The 18,396-nt window shown below is 40.7% G+C and overlaps 1 protein-coding gene across 14 annotated transcripts in view; it reads right to left on the bottom strand.

Annotated features, from left to right (window-relative positions):
- Positions 1–663: 663 nt before the first annotated feature.
- ppp1r12a (protein phosphatase 1, regulatory subunit 12A) overlaps positions 664–18,396 on the bottom strand; it is a 63,358-nt gene continuing 45,625 nt past the window's right edge. For 7 of the 14 annotated variants that reach the window (XM_085376571.1, XM_085376573.1, XM_085376581.1 and 4 more), the window contains 14 exons: positions 18,171–18,335; positions 17,451–17,585; positions 14,257–14,347; positions 13,096–13,275; positions 12,807–12,975; positions 11,835–11,959; positions 11,624–11,689; positions 9,836–9,852; positions 9,634–9,751; positions 7,800–7,904; positions 7,678–7,725; positions 6,652–6,702; positions 5,174–5,457; positions 1,662–1,722 (listed from right to left, as the gene is read on the bottom strand). In XM_085376571.1, coding sequence (XP_085232697.1) covers positions 5,320–5,457; positions 6,652–6,702; positions 7,678–7,725; positions 7,800–7,904; positions 9,634–9,751; positions 9,836–9,852; positions 11,624–11,689; positions 11,835–11,959; positions 12,807–12,975; positions 13,096–13,275; positions 14,257–14,347; positions 17,451–17,585; positions 18,171–18,335 — 1,408 coding nt within the window. In that variant the 3' untranslated portion in view covers positions 1,662–1,722; positions 5,174–5,319. Of the gene's footprint in view, positions 1,723–4,987; positions 5,458–6,651; positions 6,703–7,677; positions 7,726–7,799; positions 7,905–9,633; positions 9,752–9,835; positions 9,853–11,623; positions 11,690–11,834; positions 11,960–12,806; positions 12,976–13,095; positions 13,276–14,256; positions 14,348–17,450; positions 17,586–18,170; positions 18,336–18,396 lie in introns of those variants that run through there. The other 7 variants (XM_085376572.1, XM_085376570.1, XM_085376577.1 and 4 more) reach the window with 5 other exon arrangements.

Below are 18,396 nucleotides of genomic sequence, written 5' to 3' on the forward strand. Positions count from 1 at the left end.
AAGGCCACTGAAATGCATAAAATGTTCTCAGATGAATGGAATATTTGATGGTGGCAATTTTGCTTCAACCTGACATCAAGACTCCTCACATGGCATTGACAGTGCATGTAGACATTGTAGAAAGGACTGGGTTAGCAATACCTAAGATACTTTTTTTTCCTTTTTTAAGTGACAACACCTTGGCTATAATACTAGAGCTTAAAAAAAAAAAAATGGAAACAAAATTAACAGCACTCTTCCAAGAAACTGAATACAAAGAAAGTGAAATGTAGTGAAGCGATTATTTCTCTTTTTTTTTTCTTTTTTTTCAACTTTTACAATTGTGCGAACACTTATTTTAAAACCGGAAAACAAAAGCACTGAACACTGCCAGCCGTCCCGTGAACAAGAGAGGCTCTACTGTATTGTATCCAATGTCTTTAGTCTATAAAGGAAAAAAAATAATTATAATAATAATAATAATAATTAAAACACACCTGTTTGTCCTCTGGAATTTTTAATAGTAACAGACGGGAACCATAAATGCATGCCATGTGCTGGTCTCAAACAAATACATACAGGTATATACAGCATCACTCAGTACCTGCTAAAACAAAGTGAGAAATACAGAGTATAAACTGACTACACTACAAACCTAAAAAAAAAAAAAAAAAAAAAGGAGGGGAGGGGGAGAAGGTGAGCGATGGGAGTGGTGGAAGAGTGAAAAATCCTACTTGTGATGGACTCGTCATCATTAAAGCATTTAAAAAAAGAAAATGAAAAAAAATGCATATTGCACATACAGTGAAAGCTTAAATTCCACCAGGTCCGCCTCATGTCGCTAAAGCGAGAATCCAAAATTTCCCTCTTGGAGGAAGACACGCAGAGGTACAAAAAAAGAAAAGAAAAAAAAATTTTTTGGAGGGGGTGGGAGAACTGTGTGTGCATTAGTGATCTGTGGGTGGAAAGGGGAGAAGGGGGGTGGTAAATAAAGAAAAAAAAATGATGGGGCCACAAGGAGCTGATATTAGGCAGAAGTGGCACTTTGAGGGTTTCAAGGGGAAGTGGAGGGACTGCACAGCACACAACACGTACACGGGAAGAAATGTTACATCAAATAAGAGATTGTGGCACAAATAAAATCAGGTGGTGGATAATATCTGTTCTTCAGAGATAGCCCGGAGTGGGCGGAGGAGCGAGACAGAAGAGACCGATGCAAGTGTGTTTCTTTTTCTCTTTATGTACAACTAAGGCTTACTGGTTAAATAGTTTTCAGGCTTCCCCGCCCACAATGCTTTTACATGCTGATCTCACACACGCGCGCACACACACACACCTTCCTTTTGCTCTGTAAACTCAGTGGTTCTATCAGGACAGCAGCCACACAATCTAGTGGGTTCAATTCGAGGAGGTGCATGGGGAGGGGAGGGATGGATGAACATGATGGGTGGATGCTGCAGTGGTGAAGGAGCAAAAGGGCGATTAAGAGTCAGGAGAAAAACAATGGGAGAGGGGAAAAAAACCCAAAAAAAAAAAAAAAAAAAAGGGAGTCTTGCCTCCGATGTCTGTTGCAATTAATATCTAAATGTGCAATTCCATTAGTCACTGCCATGGGGGACTAGGGGGGTGCAGAAGATGGGGCGGGTGGGGTCTGTTCTACTTGGAAAGCTTGCTAATGACTCGAATGAGCGCTCCGTTCTCGTCCTTTAGTCTCTGGTTGTCTGCTTTCAAGTCTGGGAGCATCTGAAAGGTGATAAAGGGAAACAGGAGCGAGAGAGTGAGAGAGAGAGCGAGAGAGAGAGAGAGAGAGAGAAGGCTTAGACAAGTCTCGCCACGTAAACAGGTTAAAAACCAGCCACGGCGCTTTTTTTTTTTTTTTTTTTTTAAACAAACTGTTAACTGCAGACTGTGTAAAGCAATCTCAGGAGTCACACACAGCATCTAACTTTTGGCTGTCCGACTTTGATTAAAGAGGTAAAAACAAAACCCAACATCTTTGTTCCAAGTCAAAAGTAAAAGCGGGCACACAACAGGCCAAAGATTCTGGGAAAGCCATGCAGAATCTAAGTGGCTGCTGCAGGCAGCCTCAAAAATACACACAGCAGAGGGGAAAAAAGTCACATCTGATCAAGTGCAAATCTGTTAAAATGTTTAACGTTAATGTTCCTGACTTAAGGCCATTATACACATGCTCATCGTCTGCAGAAAATTATTCCCTAGCTCAGAATCATGCAGACTTGTTGCCAAATGCAGTGATCTGATTGGTCAGATCTGTTTAAAAATTGCAGTCTGTGTGAACGGCTGCATTAAGAACACGCGAGTCGAAAAACACTCTTTAAACGCACAGATTCCAGCTGATCTCGCCTTCAAAGCTGTCTACTTGTGCACCTCTGCCTCATCTCCAGCACGGCAGCCAGTTTAAGACCGCTTCATGAAGATCCTGTTCTGACAACGTACGCCTCAGATTTTATTGAGATTTTTACCCCAAAGTTGTGCAGAAAACACTGATTTCTGTCTCAAACTTTCACAGAGAGGATCATCACTGGCAGTTAAAGCTGCTGGGGCTTCTTGCATCGACTGAAGATGCTACTTCTTTGTGACACTGTCTAACTTTTAATATGGGTTCTAACTGTAGCATAGAGCTGGGCGATAGAACGATAACGATATGTATCGCGATATAACTTTTACTGATAGAGAAATTAAGCTATCGCGATAGACTTCGCCGCTCTTGTCCTCAAAAAAAAAAAAAAAAAAAAAAAAAAAAGGTCATCCAATCCAAATTAAGTAGCGCAGAGCCGAACCAATCACAGCCGCAGCGTCACGTCGCGTGACTTGTTACGTACAGCACAAGTGCCAAGCCACACGTGTGTTTGTTTGGGAAGCAGCCAGCGGGTAATGGAGCCAGCGCGTAATGGAGGAAATGAGTGTGCCGACTAGAAAAATCAACCGAGCGTGACCGAAGAGAAAACAGATGATGGTTCCAATGCCGGAGAGATTGTCGAACGGAAGAGCCATAGAAGTTCCGTAGTGTGAAGGTATTTCGGCTATTTCAAGTCTGACAAAAAACAGAGTAGCGTGCACTGTAAATTGTGCCGAAAGCAAGTCTGGAAATACAATAAACTGGAGCATGCGTCACACTGTGCGCCACGTTATTGTTTCGGTGAAATGAATTTCTACAATACTGTTACTGTTAATTCTACTCTCTGCAGTGTTTAAATGCTTACATATACACACAGTTACTGTCCCTCCACACATACGACTCGGTTCTGCTTCTGTGCCCCAGCTTTGTTTACTTTTTCCCACCGAGGCTTCTAGACTTCTGATTGGCCAACATTTCTGCACGGTTAGGAATCTAGCGCCACCTGCTGCTTTGGCATGTTCATAGCAGCGTTTTCCTTCATTTCTGCCTTTATGTGTGGACGGGATTATTTTTAAAACGAAAACGGAAAATTTCCGTTTTCAAAAATACCCGTGTACGTGTGGACGTAGCCTCAGTCTCTGACTGGAAGCGCTAATTCGTCATTCGGCTTTTGTCAGACTAAAGTAACTGTTAAAACTGTTTGAAAAGCTCAGCTATACAACAAGGAGAGATTGAGAATTTCCTTTTAGTTCTCAGTTTATTTGATATTGACAAAAGTTAGTCAGTTTTGTCTGTTCTTCTGTAAAACAAACTAAGATTTATTTTTAGAATTAATATTTTGTTTCTAAGTGGAATTGACAATTTAGTCTGTTTTGTTTGTTCTATTTTGAAACTTAAACGCTTTAGCGGCTGCCTTGTGTAGTTTGCAATATTTGCCTTTATCTATCTGAAAAAGTCTCATGTTCCTTAAGTACATCTACCCTGTTGAACTTATTATGGGAAATAAATATTTAAATAAAAACAAGCTGCTGATTATTTCACATTTTACTTGTGAGCAACGGCACATTTAAATCTTACAAATATAGTTATTTGGCTTATATCGTGATAGATATCGTTATCGCCTGAAATGAAAAAACATATCGTGATATGAAAAAATCTCATATCGCCCAGCTCTACTGTAGCATGCTGGCAAACAGCCTGAACTGTGGAACGTGTCATCGCGTGCTAATCTTCCAACACCGCTCACTCAGCTTGGTGGCCTGGCTCTTTTTTTTTTAACTCTTCTTCAAAATGCAATGCAACTTCCACATTGCCACGAACACACACACGCAAGTGGTCAGAATGAGATTTTTAGAGAGCGATCTAAAAAGCAGCTGCTCCACAAGCGGTGCAGGGCTGCACAACGAGATGACCCTGAAGAGGAGGATGTGCCAAATTTAAATCAGGTAAAGTTTTAAATTTGCAACAGGCAGAGATGCAAAACTTTGTGATCACAGAGCTGAATGAGCTGTAGTAAGTAAGCCAGACTTTCTCTTGCCCCATAATTTATAAAATCCTGGAACTGGCTGTCAGATGTAAAGTTTAAATATCTCCCATAAAAGCACAATAAAGACTTGAAAAGTTCCTATTTGGACAGCAGCATGCTTTCAATATGATTAGCTTATTAAATAAATGACTTAAAAATATTCGTACAAGGGCGTAAGACATGTTCTACAGTGTTTAGAGGAGACTGCCCCAGAGACCTGCTTGATTTCATATAAGGACTGACTGCTTGTTTAACTCATGACACTGAACACACTATATTGTGTACAAGTCCAAGGTAAAACCATACGTGTATGCATTAATCTTAAATATTTGTTGATGTCATTTGGTAAACTCAACAGAAAAGGAGGGGAGGATAAGGTGGGTTTGGTCTCTGAAGGTTTGGGTCCAAAGAGTTGATGCCATAGGAAGCCACTTCATGCAAAGAAGACAAAACAAGCCAAACAGAACTACTGAGCTCCCCCTGAAGTAATTACCACAAGTAGAAATTTCAAAGAGGACACTTTCCTTCACAGTACAGTCAGACCTGTCAACCCGCAAACACTTACCTGAGCTTTGCTTTATTCCGTTATCATTCAGATGTTATTTGAAATATTTAGGATAATGTTTTAATGCGTTTTAGAGGTGTGGAAACCACCTGACAGGCGTGTACTGCAAAAGGATAGTGTCCTGCTGTGAAAACCAAAGAAAGACACCCTCCCCACTCTGAAAACAAAAAGCTCTGGGGAGGCAGAGGGGGGCAGAAAGGGTTGTTTTTCAAAACCAGTGATTGCTGAACGGCTGGACACCTGCCTGTCTATGGGTGCGGGGCAGAGCACGAATGGAGCATGAGAAGAATGGGGTTGCAAGGGGGGAGGGGACAAGGAGGAGAAGAAGAAGCAGAAGAGGAAAAAGAGAGAAGAAGAAGCAGGAGATGGTGGTGGACAGACGGACGTGGCTTAGAGGTCGACGGTGGGCAGCTGGCTGCAGGCCGACTGCGAGAGCTTTGCCACCACACGGGCCAGGGCCCGGTTCTCAGCCTGCAGCCGCTCCTTAACCTGGCGTAGGGCCTGAACCTGCTTTACCTGGGGGAGGTTCTGCAGGAGGGAAAAAAGAAAAGAAAAAACCAAACACAACACAGAAAGAACAAAGAAAGAGGAGGAGGGACGGGGCGAGAGTGGCAGGAGAGGAAACATGTTTGAGGAGACAGAAATCAAGAGAGAAAGGATTAATGAAAGACAGGACAATATAAATTAATAGAGAAGAGGGGCCGAGAGAAGGACAAAGGGGGAAAACAGAAAAGGAAGACTGTTAGAAAATGGGGACAGATTTTGGAAATTGAAGGAATGATTAAGAGGTTCAGCTTGATGCTTGTCGACAGAATGGAAAAGTGACACTGATAAGATCGGCCAGCTGGCTAAGCCCTAAAAATAAACACTTTGTTATCACAGTGATGGAGAACACATGCTTGCTACGGTTTAATAGATTTCCTCTTTTCTTAGCTAAAAAACATTTTCCCAAAAAGAAATACTTAATTAATCATCCTTAAATGTTAACAGTGGACAAATATTACAGCAGCTGACCTCAGATGTGCCCTGAAGAGCAGAAGGTGAGATTAGCAGGTGTACAAATGGAGACAGAGGTGGTTAACTGTGCCGGTCCAAATATAAAAACCTAAACACAACTGTGCCTAAGATTAATATATATTTTTAATTATTCATTTAATATGCCAAGAGTGAAGTGTTTTAGTATGAGCGAGACTAAGAAGCTACACAAAGAGGGATGCACTGCGACTAATGTTTAAAGTAACAGCTAACAGTCTAGTTTGACTTTGATATTTTCCCTGTTTTATTTCCAGGGATACAAAAAAAAAATCTTATGCAAAAATAAAAAATAAGTATCCTATTTCAAAGTCTGTCATCATTTATCATCCCTATATATGATAAAGCTGGTGACTCCAAGTTACTTTTTTTTTTTTTTTTTTAAATTACCTGCCATATATTCAAGAAAGAATTGTCAATTTCGATTCATGACTTCTATTAGCTTACAGTGGTTCTCAAAGGCTTCACCAAAGAGTCCTCTGACACATTTGGTAATGTTTAGCTACTTGTCAAGTGATGCTAAGTCTAAACTAGTTAAAAGAGTAAGATTACCTCCCCTGTGTGAGGGGTACCTGGACCCAAATACTCTGAGCGGCAAGTGTAGCAGTGTTACTGTCTGTCAAAATTATCTGATTAGGTATATAATATGCCATTTACAATTTTTTAATTCAGTATGTGTGTGCTGGGTACCTTAAGTTCCTCCTCCATCTCAGAAATCTTCCTTTCTAGAGCTCTTCTTTCCTGTTGGGTGGAGGAAAGCAGATTAAATCTGAACCACGACACAAAATAAACACTCCAGTGCAGGCATGGAAGGAGAGGTGTAGGAGATGGTCGGGATGTAGTGGTGACAGGGCACGCTTGAACACAAGCTTATCTAGTGAGGCATCTGCAAGCGGCAGCCAGTTCAAACTTATACATTCAATTAATTTAAAGCCGTCTAAAGACTGGAATGAGTCGAGAAACAGGGATGAAGATGTTTAGAGGTTGTGTTTGATGGTTATAGCTAATGAAATGATTCATGGGCAAGGATGTCAAATGTCTTTAAACCCAAAAGACAATCCTATAATGTAAAAGGCGACAAGGAAAGAATGACTTGTATGATGACAAAATGTTGCTTAGATTAAAGCATGGGCTTAAAAATAATGGATGATGTGGCTACAGGAGCTGCAGCTGAAGATGCCAAAGCCATTACAGAAAGGGTGAAAACACACATGCACACGTTTTTATATAACAGCAATTTAACAGCCTGCAATTATTCAACTTTCTACAGAAACTGAGGTAATTTCACACACTTTCACACACTGGAAAAACAAAAATAAGCAGTCTTGAGAAGTGGTGACCACACGCTGCCTCTGAGGTTCAATAAACAGGTGAATAAAGAAGGTTGCAGTGTTCTGGGTGGCGTGGAAGGAGGGCGGGCTTCCCTTTGACCCTCAGCTACGTGAGAGACGACAGCCAGCAGCAAAGAGGAGACTAACACAAAAACTCAGGGTAAGATCATACCACCACCCAGATGATATTGGGGCCTGCTTGTTACCTTCAGACATAAACCCATTGGGGCAGTGTTACTGGGATGTTTAACCAAAGTAACTGAAATAAACTATATTTAGTCTGAGACACACAAGTTATACATGTTTTTAGTAAATGTGTTAATTTAAAATAAAATAAAAAAAGGGACATTTGCAACAGAAGTGGGTTATTACACTAGCTCATTACCCTTTTCTCCATCTCAAGCTGTGATCGGTCAGCGTAGCGTTCCTGCCTCTGCAATGGGAAACAAAACTGTGTCAGAAACCTTTACAATCCCATCAGGATGTTTAGCCAGTGCTTCTCTATACCTGTGTGGCCTTCTCTAGTTGTAACTTCAAGTCTGCCAGCTCCAGGTCTGTGTCACGTAACTGAGCCTTCAACTTCTCGTTGTCAGCTAATGTTTGCTCGTAGAGCTGAAGAGAGGACCAATCAGATCCAACAGTCAGAAAGTGCAGCAGTCAAACTATTTATAATCAAAGATTTGTTGAGACTGGCCTACCCACTGAGAAATGGGGCACATACATAAGCTTTGGTTTGCATTTTTAGCTTGTTTTTCTGTTTAGTTTTAAGCTTTTAAAAAAAGTTTTTGTTTACAAAACCAAACCTCAGAGACGCGCAGACATCCCAGACTCAAATATGCACAAAGACCCTGCTAAAGCTCACTGTGTTAAAAATATTCCTTTGTGTTTCCAAAGCAAAAACCTGTGTTACATTTATTTTTATCCTTGTTTAGTCAGTTAACTAAAATGCATTTTTACATAATTCATTTTACTTTTAATTAGAATAAATTTGGGCTTGAGGCAAGGTTTTATTACTCTACCATCTGCCGGTTTAGGCAATTACAAATTTTTGACACTGTTGACCACCACATCCTCCTTGAAAGGCTTAAACACTGGGTTGGTGTATCTGGAACTGCCTTAGAGTGATTCTCCTCATATCTACATCACCGATATTTTTCTGTGGTGGTCTCCGATTTTAGGTCATCCTCAACCTCCCTCACTTGTGGTGTCCCTCAGGGTTCGGTTTTGGGGCCTTTATTGTTCTTAATACATCTTCTTCCCAGCATATAATGGGCTCTTTTGAGGACATTCCTTATCACCGTTATGCTGATGATATTCCGTTGTACATCTCTTTTAAACCCCAGGATTTATCTAAGCTTTAGCTTCTGAATGACTGCTTAGATTCCATCAAATGTTGGAACATTGGTAAAACTGAAGTCCGCATATGCACTCCGGACATATTTTTATCCCAGATAGTGAAAGCCTTGGTCCTCTCTCAGTGTATCTTAAATCCTCTATCGGGAATTTAGGTATCACTTTTGACTCAAGTCTTACATTGGATGGGCATGTGAAATCTCTGGTTCTGTCTTGTTTTTATAATTTAAGAAATGTGGCTAAGTTAAGCCCCATTTTATCTCGCTGTGAACTGGAGATTGCTATACATGCATTTATTTCCTCATGTTTGGACTATTGTAACTCGTTGTTTATGTGTCTAAGCAAAGGTTCTCTGGATCGTCTGCAGGTTGTGCAAAATGCTGCAGCTAGGCTGTTGACAAAATGCGCCAAGTATTCAGTACACTGGCTTCCTGTTGAATTTAGAGTACATTTTAAGATCCTGGTCTTGACATCCAAAGCCTTGCATAGACCGGCACCATCCTACATCTCTGATCTACTACAGCCCTATGCCCCTAGCAGGTCCCTGAGGTTATCTGATCAGGGCTTACTTGCTATAAAACAGACTGAGAACTAAGGGTGAAAGAGCTTTTGCCACTGTGGCCCCGAGACTCTGGAACGCTCTCCCTCATAAATTAAGAACCCTGGACTCTGTAGTTGTTTTTAAAAAAACAACTCAAAACTCACCTTTTTAAAACTGTTTTTGGTTAATTTTTTGCCTGTTTTATATTGTCCGTTTTACTTTTTTTAGTATTTGTCATCTCATGTGCAGCACTTTGTGATTCTGTCTAGAAAGGTGCTATAGATATTTTTTATTATTTATTTAACAGTACTGTGCTAAAGTCTTAAGATTATTATTATTACTATTAGGCCTCACTCCTTGGAAGCAAAATGTAAAGAAATGAAGGATGTCTCAAGACTTTTGTACAATACTTTGTTTACGAGTTTGAGTTCTTTTGAAAATAAATACCTTCTTGTAGTCAGTGGCGTCATCTTTATCCAGTCGGCTAGAATACGGCCTTCGACTTTCACCGTAGCTACGGGTAAAAAGAGTGTCATTACGCTCCAAGGATGAAGTGCTCTCATTCCTGCAACAGTAATGACAGGCATTTGTTTAAAACAAACACACAAACACAAAAAAGGAACATAACATGTTGGAGGGGAAAACCTACCTGAACAATCGGTCACTCTGTAAGAAAGAAAAACAAAACAAAAAGTTAGAAAGCAGTTTATTCTGCCATTTGATGTTTTCAGTCGCTACACTTGGAAAAAATGCTAAAATACTAGAAGATTCAACTCTGATAGAGGGTTTCAAAAGAAAAGAAGAAAAAGAAAAACGAAAACACTAAACAGTAGGATGGAACCAGTTATTTAGACTACAGCACCCGACTTTCACTCCCAGCTGCTCTGCATGCACATACAGACACAGTAACAACTAACAGCTGACAGGCCAGCTACAGCCTTGAGGTGCCTGCACTGTGCCTCTAGGTCTGCTGTGCTTGTGTAGTGCCACAGCCATGAGAATGGAGCCAGACATCAGATGGGAAGGTCAGGTTGAGGGGTTGGTCTTCCAGCTATTTTAAAAATTGCAGTCTCCTTCTGGAGGCAGAGAGAGTGTGGTGACACAACAATGCTACACTCTGGGTTTTCCTGAGAGTGCTTCTGGTGGTGGTGTGAGATAAAAGCTGTAGAGCTAGCTCAACATTATTCAAGGAGCAACTGGAGAAAGACTTTGCAGCTAGCTCAGCTAGCTCTGGCCTTTCTGTTGAGAAGGCATCCTGCTATTTTGGGGAAAAGCTTGGTCACAAGTCTGTCACAGTTTCCTTCAGCTGCTTTCAATTTTCCAAGGACACTTCATGCATTGGTTTGTTTAATTGAAGAGGTACTTAACTTTGAAGACAGACTCTGGAATCAAATTGGCTGTTTTTTGTTTTTAAAATGATGTCTTTAGCGTCTTATCTACTGATTAGGAATCAACCAAGCATTTTGTTTCAGTACCAACATTTATCAGGATGACCTTAGATGAGCTTAAACTTAAAAAATATTTGCAAACTCAGCTCAAAAATACATTTTTATGCCTGTAATCAAGAGAGACGAGCTGGAATGAAAGAGTTTTTCCTGTACATTTCTGGATAAGGGCTCCTTTCCGATTTGGTCCACCCTGTTTACTGTCCTACAGGAAGTGATGGTAAATAGCTGTTGTCTCTCTCTCTCATCCCCAGGATCTCTGTACTCAAAGGAAAACTGTGTGTTCTCCATTATGCTTCAAAAGACACTCCCATCCAAACAGGAAGTGCACCCAGCCAACAATATTTTCACAAAGCTGCCCTCTCTGTGGCTTCTAAAGACAGTATGAATGCACTGGATTCCACTGCTTTTTTATGTTTATGTCACCAGAAGCCTTTAGGAAAATTCTTACATGTTATTTCTTGTTCGTTTTAAGCTGAAATTCTGACTTCATTTGTGGAGGGGGGGGGGGGGGGGGGGGGGGGGCTCAAATTTAAACTTGGGAAACCTCAGCATGTCATTTAAGTGTGTGTTCTGCCTATAAAAGACCTGCATTTCCTTCCTTTTGTGCTTCTACATGTTTTAAAAGCCCACTGATCTGTTGCCGAGTGAGCCTTTGGTTTGCAAGGTCACCCTCATACACCAGACAATCACCGGAAGGTGGAAAGGGGGAGGACAATAAGAAATTCAAAGGCAGGAGTCCAAAAAAAGAAAAAGAAAAGATAAGCGGTAGGAGAGGAAATCATAGCTGTACAGCACAGAGTAATGAATATCAAAGACTAGTCCACTTCCTTGGCCTTAACTACATGAGATGAGGCGAGGAAGGACCAGAATAGTAAATAAATGCAAAAGATGAAATAGACGTCACGGGATACAAGGAGAAGAGGGATGGAGGCTGGAGGGCTTCTCCTTTAGTCAGTTTAATCTACTTTCTCTCCTATGACCCGAGTTACCTGTGGCTCTCCCTTGGCGTTGCCCTCCTCCGAGTCCGACTGTTGATCGGGGTCATTTTCATCACCCTGGAATTTAAAAAGATATGAAGGTTAGGTGCTGCTTTGGGCCATCCAAATGATCAAAGAAACGTGCACTTCACAAAGAGTGCGATGACCACTTCAAAAACTGAGCTCTAAAGAGAAAGCTTTGCACAGTGTGCAAATCTCTTACATCCTGACTCCAGAAGGACACCCCAGTGGAACGTCTCTTTTCGCGGGGCCGCCTGCGATCCCGTATGGAGCGGGGCTGAGACTTGTCCTCTCCCTCCTTTTCCTCCTCCTTCTTGTCTGCTTCTGCTTTCATTGAGAAGAAAGTCAACAATTATCGGACAGATGATGATTGTGTCACATAAAGAAACCTAGAGAATTACATCCATGGAGGATTTCATCTCTTCTCTTGCAAACATATTTAAAAAAATAAATAAATAAATAACCGGATGCATGTTTTTGAACTGTGTGCATCTGTGTGTGAAAACATGCCCTAGCCTGCATACAAAACAAGGACTTTAATGCTGTGAGGTGAAACTGTTACCCTGCCACCCTGCAAGTTTGCAGTCTTCTCTTATTTTGAAAGCTCAGTCCTTAATCAGCTAGCTCTGGCCTTTCTGTTGAGAAGGCATCCTGCTATTTTGGGGAAAAGCTTGGTCACAAGTCTGTCACAGTTTCCTTCAGCTGCTTTCAATTTTCCAAGGACACTTCATGCATTGGTTTGTTTAATTGAAGAGGTACTTAATTTAAAAGACAACCCAAACCCCTCCTGTGTCAATGGCCTAAATCAACATTTGGCATATGGCCCATGTGAAAACAGTGGAGAGTTACAGCGGCAGGCACGTACGGGCTGTGCCTATATGGCTTTATGTGAGAGCACACCTCACCAAAGATGGCACAGTTTTAAACAGGAGGGATTAGCAATCCCCTTGAGGCAACATTAATAAACATCCATTTGCCCAGTTTACTACAGAGCAATTCAAATCTGACAGAGTGCAATGACTGTTTAAGATCTGAAGACATGTGTAGTGCTGCCACACACATACAGCCATGCTTTTATGTGCATTCAGTTTAAATTTGAAGACTTTTCCTCATCAAACACAACCACAACTTAAAAAACTTCTCAATACCTGTATCGGGTATGAAAAACACTCACCCTTTTCTGTATCTCTGGAGGAACGGCTATAGGAGGAGGTTATCCCCGTCAGACTGTTAGGCCTGTTGAGGGAGCTAGAACTGGAGGAAGTGGTGCTAGAGTAGGAAGGGGTGGAGGCAGTGCTGACTGAGGAAATGGTGGAGGTGGAAGAAGATGAAGGCCTTGACCGCTGGGAGAGAGGAGGGTAAGATGAAGAGGTCAGGCTAGCTATAATATTTAAATTATTATTATAAAATATTGTGTCGTTTCAGTAATACATTATAACAATATAAACATTTAAAATATGTACCTCATCGTAGGTGCGGTACTTGTATCGGTAATCATCGTCCTTCGTCTCAGTCTCCTTCTTCTCCTCTTGCTTTTCCTTGTCCTGCTTCTCTTTCTCCTCCTTCTCCTCCTCCCGAGTCTTTGTGGTACGACTCCTGCCGATTGTTTTCTCAGCCTCTTGTAAATCAGTCAGAGTCACACCCTGAAAGAAGGAAAGTCTTTTTTAAATTTCTTTCTTGGATGATTTTTAAAAATTAAGTCTTATATTTGCAGATTCTATACATGCTGCAAAATTGGTAATTAATTAGTTCAAAAAAACAAAAAACTGGTCGACTGATCCAAGCAAAGTTTTCTTTTTAAAACAGGGACAAAGCTCACATTCTGTAAAATGAGCTCTTGGTACAAGAGCTGCCCTGTGTACACAAACAAAAAATAAAAGTCTGGGCTGTCTCAACAAGAATAACAAGTCTTATTTGAACAGTCTGTGGCCATAGAAATACAATACAAACCAGGAACATGCAGAGGTCATCATTTGTTAACAGTTTGTTTTGATGTGGGAATCCACCTTTATTTGGCTTATTAGCCGTTTGAGCAGTAGTGACTATTCTGATCATGTTAAAGCAGGTTTCCTACAACTGAAGACTCAGACCAACATTTAAGAACAAAAACTGATGGGGATTAAAAAAAAAAAAAAAAAAAAGGTCAGATTAGAGACATAAGTTATGTTTTTGTGGTTTGGTTGAGGCTCTAGTTGTAGGTTAAATTAAACATGTTCCTATGAATACCAAATTCCCATTTTATTTACCCTTCCTACAGATAACATTATAAAAAGAATGGTTTAAAGGCAGCATGTTATACTCATTTACTGGGTCTTAGTGCAGTTATATCACTGCATTTTTGCTCCCTTCCCCCTGCTGGTAAACCAACTTTCTTCTGGTTGGCTAGCCCTTGTAAGCACAAGGCTAGAACAGCAGGTGGGTTGAGTTCACAAACAGAGCTTTTTGAGATGGCCATATTAGGATATCTGCTCTTACTGACATCATACAGAGCCAAGGAGCAGTAAAAACACAGTTGAGCCTGACATTTTGGCTCACAGGGTTAAGGGTCATTAAAAGGAACATACACCTTTGCAAACATAAGAGATGAGGACTCAGCATATTTAAGGTGATGTGGTTTAACTAACCTGGGTGGACCTCCTTGACTGTCGAGCCTGTCTGGAGCGAGCTTTCCTCTGAGACTCCGACTCCTCATCTCGCTTTGGAGTCAAGTATGACCTGAAAGAGACACAAGCAAAATACACAAACACAGACACACAGAGGTTAAATATTTAGAGGAAGTAAAAAAAAAAAGAAAAAGAAAAAAAGAAGAAAAAAAGAAGAAAAAAAACCCCCACCTGAATGGGGAAGTTGTGAATCTACTTAAATATGCTTCGTACTTGCCCTCATGATATTGAGCTTTACCATTCATTAAAGAAACAGGGGTTACTAAATAGGCTCTCTAATCAGCAGAAATTGCATCCAAATTAGGGCTGAACGATATATCGCATTTGCGATAATATCGCGACATGATCAAGTGCAATTTTCTAACCGCAAAGGCTGCGATTATACTCTGGACATGTCCAAATTCATGGGCTGCATCCTCCTGAGGCCGCATTTGTAGACCGATTACGTCACAGCGACGCGCCGAAGGCTGTCCAAATTACTACCATATCCCAGAATTCATAGCGCGGCCCAGCCAAACTCCAGTTTCCAACAATGGCGGCCGCTACTAAGTTTTAAAATTACTCATACTAATCTTTCTGGGTCACAAAATAAACTTTTAACATATTTTCAGGCGAGAAAGTAGTTGTGTAAACATCAAATATCTGCTCGGTTTATCAAGATATCCCATATTTGCAAAAGTGCTTCGACGTTTTCAGAGGCGTCTGCTACCCACCAGCTCGACAGCTAGCCGGGAGCTCGAGGATTACTGATGCGGCCGAGAACGGCACAACTCCCGGCACATCATTTTCAGATCACCGCGGAGTTTCGCTGCTCGGGTTAAACGTAATATATAAGTCACTTAGACAACCTAAAAATGTTATTGTTGGGCTTTTTTCAGTGTTTTGTTTGTTCGTGAGTAAATCGGTTTGGCTGAGATTAAAGTTATTAGATTAGATAAAATAAAACTTTATTAATCCCCCGGGTGGGTTCCTCCTTGGTTTTCACACAGCTGACTAAACGTCAAACAGAAAACTTATTAAACAGAAGTATGAGACAGTCGAGAATTTACGCCAGTGTCTGGTTATATTTTAGATAGCAAGAAGCAGACGGCCGAGTTTAATAAACTCCACCGAGACAGCGGTGACGCTAATCAGAACTAGCCTTCTGATTCAGAAGGCTAGACCGTCCAATTTCACGCCTTTAAATTTTAAAGGCGTTTGTGTGTGTGTTTATACAATTGCTATTATGTTTGCACTTTATGTGTAATGTTACTGACTGCAGAGATCAGTAAGATGTGTGTATTTTTTATTTATTAGTTTTATTTATTTAATATTATTTTTTAATTGAATGACTGTCTAGTAGTTCACAGATGTCGAAAAACTGAGTGTGGTAAAGCCACTGATTTTGTTTATGTATATTTCTGCAATCTGCACATTGTACTGACTTTCATTTTAATGTTTACACCAGGGTTCCTTGTCAGCACTTTATGCTCAGATGTTTGTAAGCTAAAAATAAACTATTGTGTATGTTCAAATATACTGTTGTGATTGAAGAAGTTAAATAAAAATGTCAGTCATCAATTCATGCATCACCTCATGTCATCATAACAGAGGTCTGTCTTCCAGGAAAGAACAGTTTAAAATTAATGTAATATAGTATTGGCCATACTATATGATGTATTGCTTGTCTTTGTTTAATAATACAGAAGACAAAGACCTTAAAAAATAATCGCATATCGCATCGCAATCGCAATATTGGGGCAAAAAAAAAATCACAATTAGATTATTTTCCATAATCGTTCAGCCCTAATCCAAATGTACAGATTTGCTGATAAAGTATTAACACACCTGCTCACACAAATACATGGGGCATTTACAGGTGTAAACAAGACTTTAGCAGTGTTTTATTTCCACCTTAAAACAAGCTTGCAATGGAAATGCGGTTAAACTACATGTAAAGAGCCAGGCGTTGCTTTCATCTGACGTGTTTTCAGCTCTTATTTAGACTACACTGGACTAAATCATCATGCATGTGACACAGGTCAACCTGTTAATGTGATCCTGCTAACCTTCAAAGACGCAGTCACATCACAAAATCTAAATATAAAGATGGAGGTAAGACTGTCACTGTGCGCTGGGAAGTCCTAGAGTGAAGTGTTAAAGACAATTTAATACTTTGTATCAACTTAAAGTAGCAGGTTCTCTTTTTACTATGGGCTTGTTCAGTGTCAAGACTGGAACCCATTAATCCTCCTTACACATCCGTTTACCTCCACAATATTGCTGTGCTTGTGTTTTTACCTAATGGTACATTTCTTTTCTCTGGTAGTTTATTAAAAATGTTAATATTAACTGAGGAAGCAGTCAGCTGCAGTGTAGCTTGGCTGGAGTAAAGGACATCCATGCTTCACTTTCACAGGGGAAATTAAAAACAGCTATTGTAAAAATCACTGCTGTCTGCTAGATATATATTTGTAATATAGCAACAAAGAACAGATATGAGAAAGAGAGGGGAAAAAAAATCTTGGTCATTTTCCCTCTAAGCCAGGATTTTTAAAATAATGTCCTCCTCGTGTGTTATATTTGTAAAATGAGATAAACCTTTAGGTTTAAACGTTCCGGTACGCGAGCTTCATGCCCAAAAGGCAACACAATTTGGGAAATAAAACAGTAATCGCTCGTCTCAGGCTGAAACACGCTTCTATTGGCCACACAAAAGTATGAACTCATTCAGCCCAGAATGGGGTCTTGGCCTTGAGGAAAATGTGCTTCTTCTGCCCACGTTCCTTATAAGGAGAAGTCGCTGGAGCAGTTCAGGCTCTGAAGCAGCCCGGCCCCACTCCCACCGTGACAGGTGGCTTATTTCAGCGTTGCTACAGGAGGACATGCACTGGACCCCCACTCAAACATACACATGCAAGCACAAGCTCTCTGCTTTCTCACTCCCTCCCCAGAATGTCTGCACAGAGTCTAAGAGTGAACACAAACCTACAGAAATGGAAATGATGGTAGCTTTTCTTCATGAAATAAGTCTATGGAAATGCTGAAAGTCTCCTTACATTTAAACAGCACCATAAATTTGGTGGACAGATGTGATTGCGATAAAAAAAATTCACAAAGTTTAAAGAGCTAATAAAAACTAATGAAATTGATGTTTGAGTAGGTGTTTGGTTTACCTGCGTCTTTCGGTGCCAGTGCCAGTGGTAGTGGTGGTAGACGTGGTGGTCGTAGTAGAGCCAGTGTTTATAGTGGGGACGACAGCAGCCGACTCCTTCTCCTTCTCCCTCTCTGCACTCTCCTCTGACCAGTACCTGTTTATACACACATTTTAAACAGATTCCCTTTCAGCTGCTGTAATACAAATGCAACAATCCTAAGCCTGTATATACAATTCAGGGCCAATTACTATACATTTTCTTGCCTGCCAGATGATCGTGTCAGACCGTTTGTTATAAAACCACTTCGAGAGTTAGCTCACCATCTTTTTTTTAAGCACTACTCTCTGGCTTTTGGTATCCACCACTTATGCTGCTGAATTTTAACAAAATAAACAAAACCTAGTAACATGATAAAGTGTTTAAATTTCCACTACAGTAATAATACAGAAAATAAAGAGAATAAAGGCAAACTGTTCAAACTTTGAGGAACTTCTGGAAATTGGTAAATTTATCATCATGGACATGGCTATCAACTAAATTAGAAGACAAACTATTATACAAATATAATACATGAATATGTGGTGAAACTGACCAGTATTACCGCTGCCTTCTAGCTTGTTTAAAGAAAGAGTGCATGACCTCAAATGATAACTGTATAGATTCATAGATTCATTCATTCATTCATTCATTCATTCAGCTGCAGCTGAATTTCTCAACCTGAAAAGAAATAAATTGTACCTGCTGGTGAGACTGGTGGAGCCAGTGCGAGTGGAGGAGGAGCCCAGGCTTGAGTACAGGCCACGATGGCCCGTGGGCGAGGTAACAGATGAGGAGGTGGAGGTGGTCGTGGCGGAGGAAGTGGTCGAGGAGCCCGAGTCCTCGTGTCGTCTGCCGAATGAGCCGCTGTGGAATAAAGAATCATCGGCAAGATGGAATGAGATGCAAGTAGAGCTGTTTGATTGTG

Source organism: Diplotaxodon limnothrissa, linkage group LG17, assembly GCF_057381915.1.
Source record: "Diplotaxodon limnothrissa isolate DT_005_m linkage group LG17, D_limnothrissa_male_GT1.1, whole genome shotgun sequence".
Lineage (NCBI taxonomy): Eukaryota > Metazoa > Chordata > Actinopteri > Cichliformes > Cichlidae > Diplotaxodon > Diplotaxodon limnothrissa.